This window comes from Tetrao urogallus (genome assembly GCF_951394365.1).
Source record: "Tetrao urogallus genome assembly, chromosome: 2".
Classification (NCBI taxonomy): domain Eukaryota; kingdom Metazoa; phylum Chordata; class Aves; order Galliformes; family Phasianidae; genus Tetrao; species Tetrao urogallus.
Genome location: NC_136814.1, coordinates 62,567,090 through 62,579,382, shown reverse-complemented (window position 1 = coordinate 62,579,382; position 12,293 = coordinate 62,567,090). Strand labels below are relative to the sequence as shown.

The 12,293-nt window shown below is 38.8% G+C and overlaps 1 protein-coding gene across 1 annotated transcript in view; it reads right to left on the bottom strand.

Moving 5' to 3' along the window:
* Positions 1-662: 662 nt before the first annotated feature.
* ROS1 (ROS proto-oncogene 1, receptor tyrosine kinase) overlaps positions 663-12,293 on the bottom strand; it is a gene marked incomplete at both ends in the record, with an annotated part of 70,680 nt that continues 59,049 nt past the window's right edge. The window contains 2 exons of the mRNA XM_079550711.1: positions 663-814; positions 10,218-10,381. Coding sequence (XP_079406837.1) covers positions 663-814; positions 10,218-10,381 — 316 coding nt within the window. The remainder of the gene's footprint in view (positions 815-10,217; positions 10,382-12,293) is intronic.

Genomic DNA, 12,293 nt, shown 5'->3' with positions numbered 1-12,293 from the left:
TCAACATTAAAAGGGAAAAGGAGTGTGGATACTAGATTCTCAGATCAATAACTGTACAACTTAAAATTTGAGATGATTGCAAGCATATATTTAAATTAAATGACAAAATAGATCATCCCTGCAGTGAACAATCCAGCCACCTTTCTACAGTTGCCTACAGATTTGGAGATCAGAAAAATACAACTAGCATTTGTTAGCTTTTCAATTTCTATAATCTAATGAGTGCTCAATGAAGCTATACTTGAACTGTTTTTCTTTTCACGATCAGGTGGTTTCCTTCTGTGAGACAGCATTCTACTACTTCTCTTTTGGAAGGACTGCTTGTGTCCAAGGTTTATGTCTCTGTGTAAAGTTTTTGGGGATCACAGTAAAATCATTTTCTGTCTGATGGCAAGTTTTATTTCCTTAATCTACATCTTGTGAAATGCATGAAACTTAGCATTTAGAAAATCAAAAATATGTGACTGTTGTCTTATTGTACACTGATTGTTTCAGTACCTTATGACATTCTCTGGAAGTTCTGATGTTTTTGAGTATTAGTGTGTTTTTTTTTTTAAGAAATCTTTAAATGTATAATAAAGTGCATAATATTTTGTCTGTCTTACATCTTCTTTGGTAGAGTTCTCTCTTCTGTCCTCAAGCGGAGCGTTAGACAGATGGAATTAGACCGAAGTATGTTCTGCAGAGCTGATGCTACCTTGATCTTGGTTGTTTTCTTTGACTACTACCAGATAATTTAGGCCTTCTTGATCCCTTTCTTCCATTAGAGTGGTTGAAAGAATGCTGTCTGAATCTGCAGGTGGAACATCAATATCTGCATTTAAAAAAAACAAACAAAACAAACAAATTAAAAAAAAAAACACAAAAGAAAGGTAACAACCCAGTGATATACAAGTAGTATTAGAAAAAGCTGATTAGAAAATCAGCTGGTAGAGAAAGTCTGTCTAGTCACTGAGTGAAGAGTGACTGATGAGTCAAACCTATTTTCTGCTATTGCTTGCGTGGATTCCACCACCATACCTTCCACCAAATCACTTAAGGATGTTTGGTCATCACTATTAATACTTTTGCAGATGGCAATACATTTATGAATACATGACCTCTTTTGGTAGGAAAGATATCCTGCATAAAGCTAAAATGGTTTTAATCTGTAGCTTTTTGTTACCCTGCTAGTAATACAGTAATAGAGTCCTGTAAATGGGCAGTTTTCTGCCTACAAAGTTGCAGTATATTCCCTCTCTAGAAGAACTGTAATATTCTGTCTTCCAGGAAACATGAACTCAGCAGTACAATGTCTTCTATCCACTACTAAAAGCTTCACATTTTTTTCTTGGTTTGATGCTGTTTGTATGTATTGTATATATCTATTGCAGGTACTATAACTTTTTTTCAAGTGATTAACTAAAAGCTCAAGTTATAATTGTTGCTATTCTGTGCATTTATTCTGAAGAACACTTTATTATTATTGTTATTATGCTCCCCCCTTATTTTACTTCACAACTGGAAAATGAAACGTGACATTCACAGTTATCTACTCACGAGAGTCACAGGTGTTTTGCCATTGCAGTGGGACAACAAACAATTTATTATGTCACTATAATGACACACACACATCAGCTACAAACTCAAAAGTGTTCTCCACATACTAGAGACCTCTAGAAAATATTATGAGGAAAAAGCACGAATAAGAGATTTGAATTTAGAAACCTGTTAGCAAAGTGGAGACTGGGACAGCACAAACTGCCTTCATATACCATGACTGAGAGCCACAAAAAATCATTTCATACTCACTTTGTCACTTCAGGACTATTATGGCACTATTTAGTAATTCAATCCCAACCAAGTGTTCACCAACCAGTACGGCTCTTCTGTGTATGTGGTTTTTGTTTAATAAATATTTTAATGGAAACCTTCAGGCACAAGTTGTCTCAGTAAAGGCAAGCTGGCAAATGCTGAGAGCATGTTTGCAGCAAACTCTTAAGAGAGAAACCTTAAAATAAGGACCCAAGTAAAACTCGGTATTTACAGACCAGACATATGCCGGCTGACCTGCCTAAGTATAGAACACTGGAGGAGCATTCAGATTTGTTTCCTGTATAAGTATCTGGAACTGATGAGGTGATGTTTACACAAATGTGAGTATGAGGTCACTGAGATATTTTTACCAGATATATAGATACATTACTAATTCTTTCCCCAACAGGTCTGAAGATTTACAGAATATATAAAATATTATAATCCTTTTTTAACCCATATACCATTGTATTTCTCACTGCAGAGAAAAAGAGGTAAAAATCAGCAGCTTAGCTTTGTCTTACTTTTTGAGCTTTTGAGACAAAACAAGCAAGAAGTACTTTTTTGTGTGCATGTATGTGGAATGCTCATAGCCCATGAAAAGAAAGAGGAAGAGGATAGCGTTGATATCCTTTCTTCTATAGCACGACACACACAAGCTGCACAGCCATTGCCATAATGAGATTTGTTACTACAAGAGTCCTCCCTTTACCACTGTGTTGTCTTCTCTTAACACAGTGTTCAGTGCCCATGAAAGCTTAGCACCATTCTGCTGTACAAGCCAAAAACTCTGTGCAAAGATGTCAGGTTATGCAGTACAATGCTTGCCTCTCAAATAACTCAGCAAACAAGCAAATAGTTTTTGCTCACTGAGTTATATGACAGACAGAAGAGAGACAGAGGTTACATGAGAGACACAAGATACTGAAAATTAACAGTTGAAAAAAAATCTTTTTTTGTGTGAAATTTCTCTCAGAAATATGAGACCTAGAGGCACCATCAATATCCTGGGGACCCATACGACAATGTAGAGAAGTTTGAATAAAGTTAGGAAGCCCCTTCCAAAGAACATCAAGAATTAGAACAAAGATAAAAGCTGGAGATGGACATATTCATGAGATATCTCCCTTTTCTTTTCAATTTTAACTTTGCTAAAATTAGTTGATTGATGTATAGTCATGCTGGGTTATACGTGAGTAAATGCAGGATGAACCATGTGATGTGATCCCCTCAGATTTCACAAGCAGAGCCTGGCTGAGGCAACAAATGTACCGAGAGGAGGCGTCCAAGGAACACCTTAATAGAATCTGTAGTCGTGCTGGGAAGTCAACTCCAAATACTTAAATCCTGCTGGCTTGTCCATACTGTGGACTGCTGCACAGTGTAGAGTTACTCGCATCCACTCCAAACAACCTAGATCAGGGCATGAGGTAGGCTGGCTCTGGCAGCACAGTGATCAATACAAGAACTCTGCTGAGAAGTAGGTCCCCACCATGCTCCATGCTCCCTCAGGTAGACTGCTTCCAATAATTAAAATACTATGTTCAAAGCTCTGCACTGTAGCTGTGTAGATACTTGTGTTAATTCCTCAATGCACCTCTTGGGATGTTTTCCCCAGTACTAGTTGTAAGTACAACACCTGAGCTAAACTGCACGTAAACTAATTACAATGCATCTTTTCACGGGTAGGCAGAACTTTGGTCTAAAGGACCCCACATTAAGTGACGCAAGACACTGATTGCCTGACTCATACTCATGACAGATGGAGTTTGCTTGTTTAGGCTCCTCTGAGGAAGCCAGTCCCAATCTGATTAAATCTGTGCTTCCCCCTCTAAATCCCCGCATCCCAGCCTGCTGCTTCCTGCAGGAGGCAGTGGCCATGCAAGCGGGGTCATGTATCCTGCCTTTCCAGCACAGAGTCCCTTTCCAGCACAGAGTCCCTTTCCCTGCCCTCACTACAAGCTGTGCGGGCCCAAAGCATGTTTTGAAATCCTGCCTGGAAGGGCGCAAATTGTTGTGATGTCTTGATAAGCAGATGGTTTTGAGGTGTTTAATTTCAGAAGGTGACAATGTATAAGAGGAAAAAAAGTCCATAGAGAAGCTGATTGGTAGATTCAGAACAAACTGATCTGGAGATGTTGATCTTCTGTTATAGCTATTTCAAGGCCAGATCCTCAGCTAGCGCAAATTAGCAAAGCTCCATAAAAATAAGTGGGACAACAGCGATTTACAAGAGCTAAGCATCCAGCCTGAAACATAACTAATTCTGGGTAACACAGTGGCATATGATGCTTAGCACCTTCAACAGGTTAATGACCACATGTTTAGAAGTACAGTCACATTTATTTCTCACCATTTGTATCTTGGTTTTTCTCTTATGTACTCTGCCCCTTGCCCCTTCTGCACAGTTTGCATGGGAGTGAACAAGAAACTGGCTGGCATAACTGAAAAGTGCCCACAATGGGAACATCTGCAGAGGAAGTGCCTGGTGATGTACCTTTGTTAAGGGAGAAAAAGGTAGTTACCTAATGGTGACTGCTTCATCTCAACTGCTCATCTCAATCAGCTCCAGGAGATGTTCCTGTGCTTAGAGTGTTTGGCCAATACCTGTTGGCCACCTGGAGCTGGAGGTACTGTGTTTCAGTTTCTGCACACTGCCAGTAAGAATATAAATAGAACAAATATATATCCGTTTTAATGCTCTGCTCTGTATTATGTATCAGTAGAGATATATCTGTGTTTCCTGTCTAATGAAGTATATGATCTTGCATGGCTTGAGGGTGACTCACCGACCTTGCTATTCTGTCAGACACTAAAGATGCTAAAAGCAAGGATTTTGTCCATCTTGCATTTTTACTGCACTAAACTGCTTGAAGCACTGACTGCTTATTTTTCCTCCACATCTTGATAGTTTTTTTAGAGTTTTTTAAGAGATTCATGGACTGAAATGCCTGTATACAAGATACTGTCTTGGGAAACATACGTATAAACTTTTTTATTAACTAGTTCATTATCATGCTTAATAAAAGAGCACCAAAACCAGCCGGCTCCACACTTGTTTCAGTAAAATGTGTCTTGATACATAAGCAGGGAAGCGCCTCCATTCTCCACATCACAAAGTAGGATAAATTTTACCAAATTTTAATTACTCAGATGTTGCATATCTGGTTTAGGCTTTTTCCCAGGCTCACTTTACAGTCAATTGAGAGAGTAGACAAGGATGTGTTTTTGTGGAGATACTAATTTCTCATATTGACCTTTACACAGTAATGTCCCCTGAACATGTGTACAACTCTCTGGTGACTATCAAGTGGCCTAGACAGACAGAGTAAGCACAGCACCTAAATTTTAGTTGGTTATATCTGCACACTCATACAACACAAATGTCATTTATAAAATCAGATGATCTGATATCATAATACATTTTTTCCCACTCATTGCAAGGCAAAGTTTCAGCATTACTTTCCATGCAATGTCATAGAGCTCATGTGCACTCTGAAATCAGAAAGCATTTGGCTACGGAACACAAACAAAATGATCACCCCATCAAGTTTGCCTTTTCCTGCAGTGTTGTAAGCATTCACTGTTTTGGAAGAAGCCTTTTTGTTGACCTCTCCTGGCTCTGGGTCAGGCACTCACTGAACTAAGAGGGGAAGAGGATTACTGAATTTCAGAAAATACAAAGGAGGCTAGATACAAGGTTTAAAAAATGTCTCTTATCAACACATCTGCTTCAGACAAGCTTCCGTTTGTCCAAGTGATTACTTTAAGACTGGAGAGGTGTGCAAAATAGTTTCCAAAAGGCAGCTAGTTTTAGGAAAATAAGCTAGTGACTTACAAAGCAATCCAGTACTACCCAGTCAGCAGACATATAATTAACAATGAGAGCACTGATCCCAGATTTTAATACCAAATCCCCTCAATGAAATGTTTTGTACTTAGTTTTTTTTTTTAAAAAAAAAAAAAAAAAAAAAAAAGTGACATTTTTAGCACGTGCCTTAATTGCTGAAAAAAACCCTAAATACACTGAGTGTTTCAGCTTCCCACATTTTCCAAGAGGCATCTCCAGTTTAGGGATTAAAACATGATCTTTTAAGGCTGAACTTGTTTCCATTTTTTTAAACAAAAATGCTTACAGCTCTTGAACAAAACAAAATACTGAGGGCAAATGCAAGCAGCTTTTGAGGAGTCTTTTGCTGTAGTTGCTGTTTTTCTCTAGTTATGCCAGAATCCTCTGCTTTCATCAGGACAGCCTCTTCCAGCAGTAATGGTGTTGCTCTGACAAAGTTTTTGAGCAGTTCTGTATTTCTTCCTTATAGGTCCAGAATGCATTACTGGGAGCAGCACTGATAAGAATACTCCTCCTGTGTCAAAAAGGCAAGAAGCTGCTCCAGCTGCTTTATGCCCAGTTGTCTGATGTTGACAAAGATGTTTGCCAAAACAGACAGGTGTTTCCATACCCATAAAGGGGAATGCTTGGGACTTGAAAAATATAGCACTGTCTTGAATGCACAAATGTAAAAAGTTGTTTCTGAGAATAGATGGACTGGTTATTTTTACAGCAGTGCAGAACCATGCTTTTAGCATGCTGATTCATGATGTTTCTTTTGCACTTATTGAAAAGGAGGGAAGAACAGCCTATATTTCAGCCACGAGTGGGGCTCTTGAATCAATTCCAATTTGATTCAAAACCAGTAAGGTATCCCACAAATATCTCAGTGTTGCAGATGGAAAGAACTTCCCTTACTCAAAATGTTATCACTTCTTGCCTGCCCATAGTCAATGTCCTGGGAACTCTGTAAGAGCAAGAAAGAGTAAATGCTCAACTGGTAGATATCAAGAGCCTTTAAATTCTCTTGATGCAGAGGCACTTGCAATGGGTGCTGGGACTGGTATTGTGCTCATCTGCTGAAATAGAGAAGGAATGAGGTAAAAACAGATCTAGCTGCATAACCTCATTAATGCTACTTTCAGTTGAAATGAGTGAGAGGTAGGTAAGGAAATACCCATAGAGATCCCACAGATATGCAGAAAATATTTAGTGAAACTGATGCTTTGTATGTATTAACTGCAGTACTTATCCTGTAGACTGCCATCCCAAAGGAACAAACTCATGTTCTCCTGCCTGTGACATTTTTTTTCTGTAAAAACATTATTGGCTGCAGTAGCCTGAGAACTAATCTGCACATCCCAGTGGGCTGCTGCCTAGTCACCTGGTGCTGGAAGAAATACTGTTGCTTATAGCTGGCCATACTTGCCACCCTTTGGTCAAGGAAGCAAAGTCAGACTCTGCTGAGATTCCTTTACTCCCTTTCTAAACACCAATGCCAGGAGCTGCTGGTGTTGCTTGGACATATTTATTGCTATTTGCTGCTTCCTTTATATGGGTAACTCTAGCAGCAGCAAAGCTGGTATCTCTTCTATCATCCCTTCACTATCCTGTTAGTGTGCTCTCTAGACCACTGACATACTTTCTATATTAGTTCACCCATACTTGCAGTCTGCTTGACGTACTGCATTAGTAATAATGTTGATAAGAAAGTCTAACATTTTTTCAGCACTTCTACCTATTAAACAATGCTAACAGCATGTACAGACCTGCTAATGGCCTAGCTAACTACCAGCAGGTAAGGTTTAACAGAATTTTGAATACGTATTTTCCCATGTAAAGCTAAATATTATAGTTATTTTGAGTTCTGTTATTACACTTTGCTTGACATTTGGCTCTTTCTTTTGAAACCACATCTCCTGGTGAGAGCAAGCATTTCTTGGCAGCAGGGTAATGATAGGAGTTTCATTACACACAAAGGCCAATGACTACGTAACGTTTTTGGAAAACCTTGCCCAGGACAATCCATCACAGAATGGTATTTTGGATAATTTGTTCTGGCCGTCATCTTCCTACTACTACTGCAAACACAAGAAGTGCTCCGTTTAGTTCTAGCTAAAAATGAATGCAAAGTTAGAGCTACTTTAAAAATTACTTACTTCTGCAGCATTTTATAAATTGCAGACTGAGACTTCATGCCCCAAAATGTGTGGTGGGATCACGAAGGAGCGTGCATTTTATTCTTGAAGTTTGACTAGCACATGAATTGCTAGTCCTTGCATAAAACAGCCACACTTTTGGAGCCAGCATTACTCTGAACTCCATCACAAAATGTTTACATTTCAGGCAAAGAAATAATTGAATGAATTTAAGCTGGATATCTGCAGAAACCCTTCAGGCATGGTTCCCTGATCAGATAATATGGTAACATTAAAATATTACCAAGACTCTAGGCCTTCGGTCAAGTATGCAGCATAAAGTTTGAATGGACTTGTAAAGTCTCTTGGGGAAAGAAGAAGATAACCAACAGATAAACTATAAATTTCTGGGGGGGAAAGTATGTCTGTTATAGAGACATGTAAAGATTTTATCAAGTGTTCAGTAATTTAAAAGAACTTACATGAAAGAATGATATGTAGATGAATTAATTTCAAGTTATGCTGTTTTCTGATGGGCATCTCAGTGTGAAAATCATTAGAAGGCCTGAGGAGAAGCCTAACGAGGAATTTTGAGAACTGAAGCATGCCTAAAACCTGGCCATGGAGATACCTGGTACAGTATCTGAGATGAGATTTCTAGCTTCTAGACAGCTGCATTTAGGTGAGATAAAATCCATACAAAATATAAGGCCTATTAGCTTGGGCAAGGTGCCTAATTAATTGGCTGTAATCATTTCCTGAGCTAATTCCAGGCTTAAATTTGTGCCAGATTAAATATCTTTTTCCCTGAACACCACTATCAAAGCAAAGATGCCCTTAAATAAATTAGCAAATTATATTACATGCATATGCACTAAGCATTTCATTATTGGGTAAGGATGCAAAATCAGCTGGTTAAAAAAGCAGGAAATGATAGGTTATCAGTGCTAGCATACTTTGGTCCCAGTGCATCAGTGATATAATCTTTGGCCTTGTATGAACGTGTCATACTGAATGGATTTGATACAGAGTGAAATTATGATGGGGAAGGGTGGGCAGGCATTTGTAAAATATCATTGGATGACACCAACTAGCAAAATATTGAATAGAATATCATTAATTGAGAATTCAACAATGTCAGTCAACTGAATGTAAGTAAATTATGTTGAAAAATGGCTATGTAATTGCATAAGTGAATGCTGCATCATTCCTGGAATTTATCACAATTTGTTTGGGGGTGGGGAAAATCAGAAAATACTGAGGTATTAAAACTGTTTACGAGACAGAGTGAGTTTCCAGTACAAAAAATTTTTGTGGGAAAAAAAACTTCTAGAAATTTTAGCAATTACTAGTTTTTGCTTTTTTTGGATTGGGAAGCACTTCTTTTAGCAGAGTTGTTTTTTTTTCCCACTAGAAAAGCAAAATAAGGAAACAAGTTAAATTAAAAGTAACTGTGAAATAAAAGTGAGATATTTCAAGAGATAAAAACCTTCTTTTTGAAGACATTCAAATCACACCATTTACTAAGTCTCCATTTTTTCCTAGATTTAGCCATTTGGGAATTACTGAGGATTGGAAAATCTTGTTCTGGCTCAAGTCACACTTGCTCAGATTTGACATCAAATTTGACTTTTCAGGTTTGACTTTTCAGATTTCTGTCTACAAAATTGTAACAGTATTCTTTTGTAATTGGGCTCTGTTGTGTCCATTGTCTTGAGTATATCTTCCCTAACATCACCTCATTTTACTCACTCACAGTGTGCAAAGCACAGGCATGCTGTGATTCCTGGCTGGATCTATCACAGGCAAAGATAAAGTCTGCCTTACTTAGGTACCTAATTTATGTTCTGTTTCAGGCAACCACTGAACCAGTACTCCTAAAGTAAAAGCCGAAATGCCACCTTTAGCAAATGGGGAAATTGAAGTTAGGTCTGAACTGGATGTGTTTTGCGATGCTTGCTCAGTCTCAACCTCATACATTTTTTGCTTGGTAATTTTACATGTGCTTTACCTAATGTATCACACCTACTGATGCTTAATGCATCTTCACGAGTTCACAAAAAGAGAGGAAAGTTGCAACTTTCCAGTACTTGAGGGGAGCTTATAATCAGATGAGAGATCAACTTTTTATGTGAGCAGATAGTGATAGGACAAGGAGGAATGGCTTTAAACTAAAAGAGGAGAAATTTAGGTTAGATGTTAGGGCAAAAATTATTTGCTCAGAAAAAAATTATTTGGCACATGCTGCCCAGAGAAGCTGTGGATAACCCATCCATTCCTGGAGGTTCAAGTCCAGGTTGGATTGGGCCCTAGGCAGTCTGATCTGAGGTGGCAGCCCTGCCCATGGCAGGAGCTGGAACTGAGTGGGCTTTAAGGTCTCTTCCAACCTGTGATTCTGTGTTTACACTGTTGCAGCCTTGGGCAGAAGGTGTAGTGACAGTGCTGCCCAGGCTTACCCTCAAAAGCTTGGTTGATGAATCCAGCCACCGACTCTTTGTCTTCAAGGAAGTAGCTGAAGCACAGTGGAGAGTGCCTTATCTCCTGCAGTTTGTGCTGAATATAAAAGAAAGTTGGTCTGTCGTGAGGATCTTGGGCCCAGCATCGTGTCATTAAATCGCGTCTGGAAAAAAGAATTGATAAAAAGTAAGTATTAAAGATGATAGAATCATCCATCTTATCATTTAATCCTCTGACAAGCAAGTTCAGTGTAGATTTTCAACTTCTGAAGAGTTCATACATGGTGCAAAGATTACCACCAGCTGCTGAAGGAAGAAAAGCAGATTATGGGTCAGTTGTCAGGAATACTCACCATGAATGCTTTCAGTTTTGCCACAGAATGGATACATTTTTTGAGACTGGGAGCAGTTATAACATTGTAAGGCCAAAAAAAAAAAAAAAAAAAAAAAAGCACCCCCAAACCCCACCAATACCTGCTCACAACTCTCACAACTCTCTCGCCTAAAAAGTGGCCAATACTTTCTGAGGAAGCAGACAAGAAAATAATTGTGTGACAGTAAAAATTTCACTAAAAAAAAAAAAAAAAAAAAGAACTTGAAGCTATTAGCTTATTTTATTCTCCTTCAGCTACAAAGATGTTCAAAGCAAACTCTCTGGGACAGAGAAGGTTAATTTAGACTTCTGCTCCCAGACCAAAACAAATAGGAGTACATTTTCCCATCAAAGGCAAAAATGGTATCAATTTTCCCTGGGTGCAGGGATCCTAGCCCGACCTGTACAAACCTATTGGTATCATTCAGTGGAAAAACTGCCTTTCTTGTTTGTGTAAAGGATAGGGCTGATTTACACTGCCTACTCGAGGGCATGAATTGCAGCAAGCCCCAGACACACAAAAACAAATCTTACAAAAGCCAGGGGGAGCAGGGCTGAAAACCAAACGGCAGTCAACACCTGGGTACGTTAAATGTTGGGAGAGGGGTCTTAGGGCCTCAAAACCAGAGCGCAGCATTTGAGCAGTCAGTGAAAGGATGATTCAGGAAGCTCTTCAAGGAATGCAGAGTATTCACCTCTAAGCCATAAGTTCAAATCCTCCCCTGACAAACAGCCTTGCTGTGAGATCTGAGTTATGTGAAATGAATTGGCTTGCTCAGAGGATCCAGTTTAAAAAGGAGGCTGCTGTCCTTCGACACAACTCAGTATTTTATGGAACTCCTGATGACAACTCTCTACTTCTGATTTTTCCATGATATTTTTCATTAAAATATTGTGTTTGGATGAAAAACATCAGTACATTTTTTTCAGAATCACTTTTCACCAACCTATATCACACAGTTGCAGATCTGTTAGTGTGATACCAACTTCTCAAAAGAATTCAATGAAATCTTAAGGATCTGGAAAGTATCCAGTCACTGAATCACTTCCTCTCCTTACTTACTTTCAGCTGTACTGTTTATTGATGACACAAAAAAATACAGATAGAAAAGTACTGAATTGGGCTGGAAGGGAAATAACTCCGGTTTTCCTTCTGTTGGCAACAAAGTATCCATCACAGTCAATTCAAAAGCCAGCTTTGGATGCTGGAAACCAAACCACCTACTTTGTGGTCATGCTGATTTGTAGGATGTTCAAGAAGAGGACCTGAACTGCAGGTTAGTATCTGGACTCTGATGGGCAGAGCCTTGTGCACAGAGGTGTGCAGAGCTTAATGAATGCACTGCTCCTGTGACAGAAAGGAGAAATAGAAACCAACAGAGGGAAAAAGAAATAAGGAATGATCCACAAAGTCACTTATGAAACAAGAACTTGACAAACGCAGATTCAGAACATTTTTGCATTCCTAAGACAGTCTTTCGAAACAACTACTTTTTAATGGACCATTTGCTTCCCAAAACCATTCAGTTTTGTAACTCAGTGGGAATATTCACTGTTGAAAAGACATTAAAAGATGCTCTGCCTGAACCTTGGCATGCTCTTGCATGTAAAGCTAACACTCTGGGTGGCTGTACAGATGTGGGTCTCTGACTGCACAACTAGTGTCATTCATACATCTGATTCATATTTCGATAAACACAGTT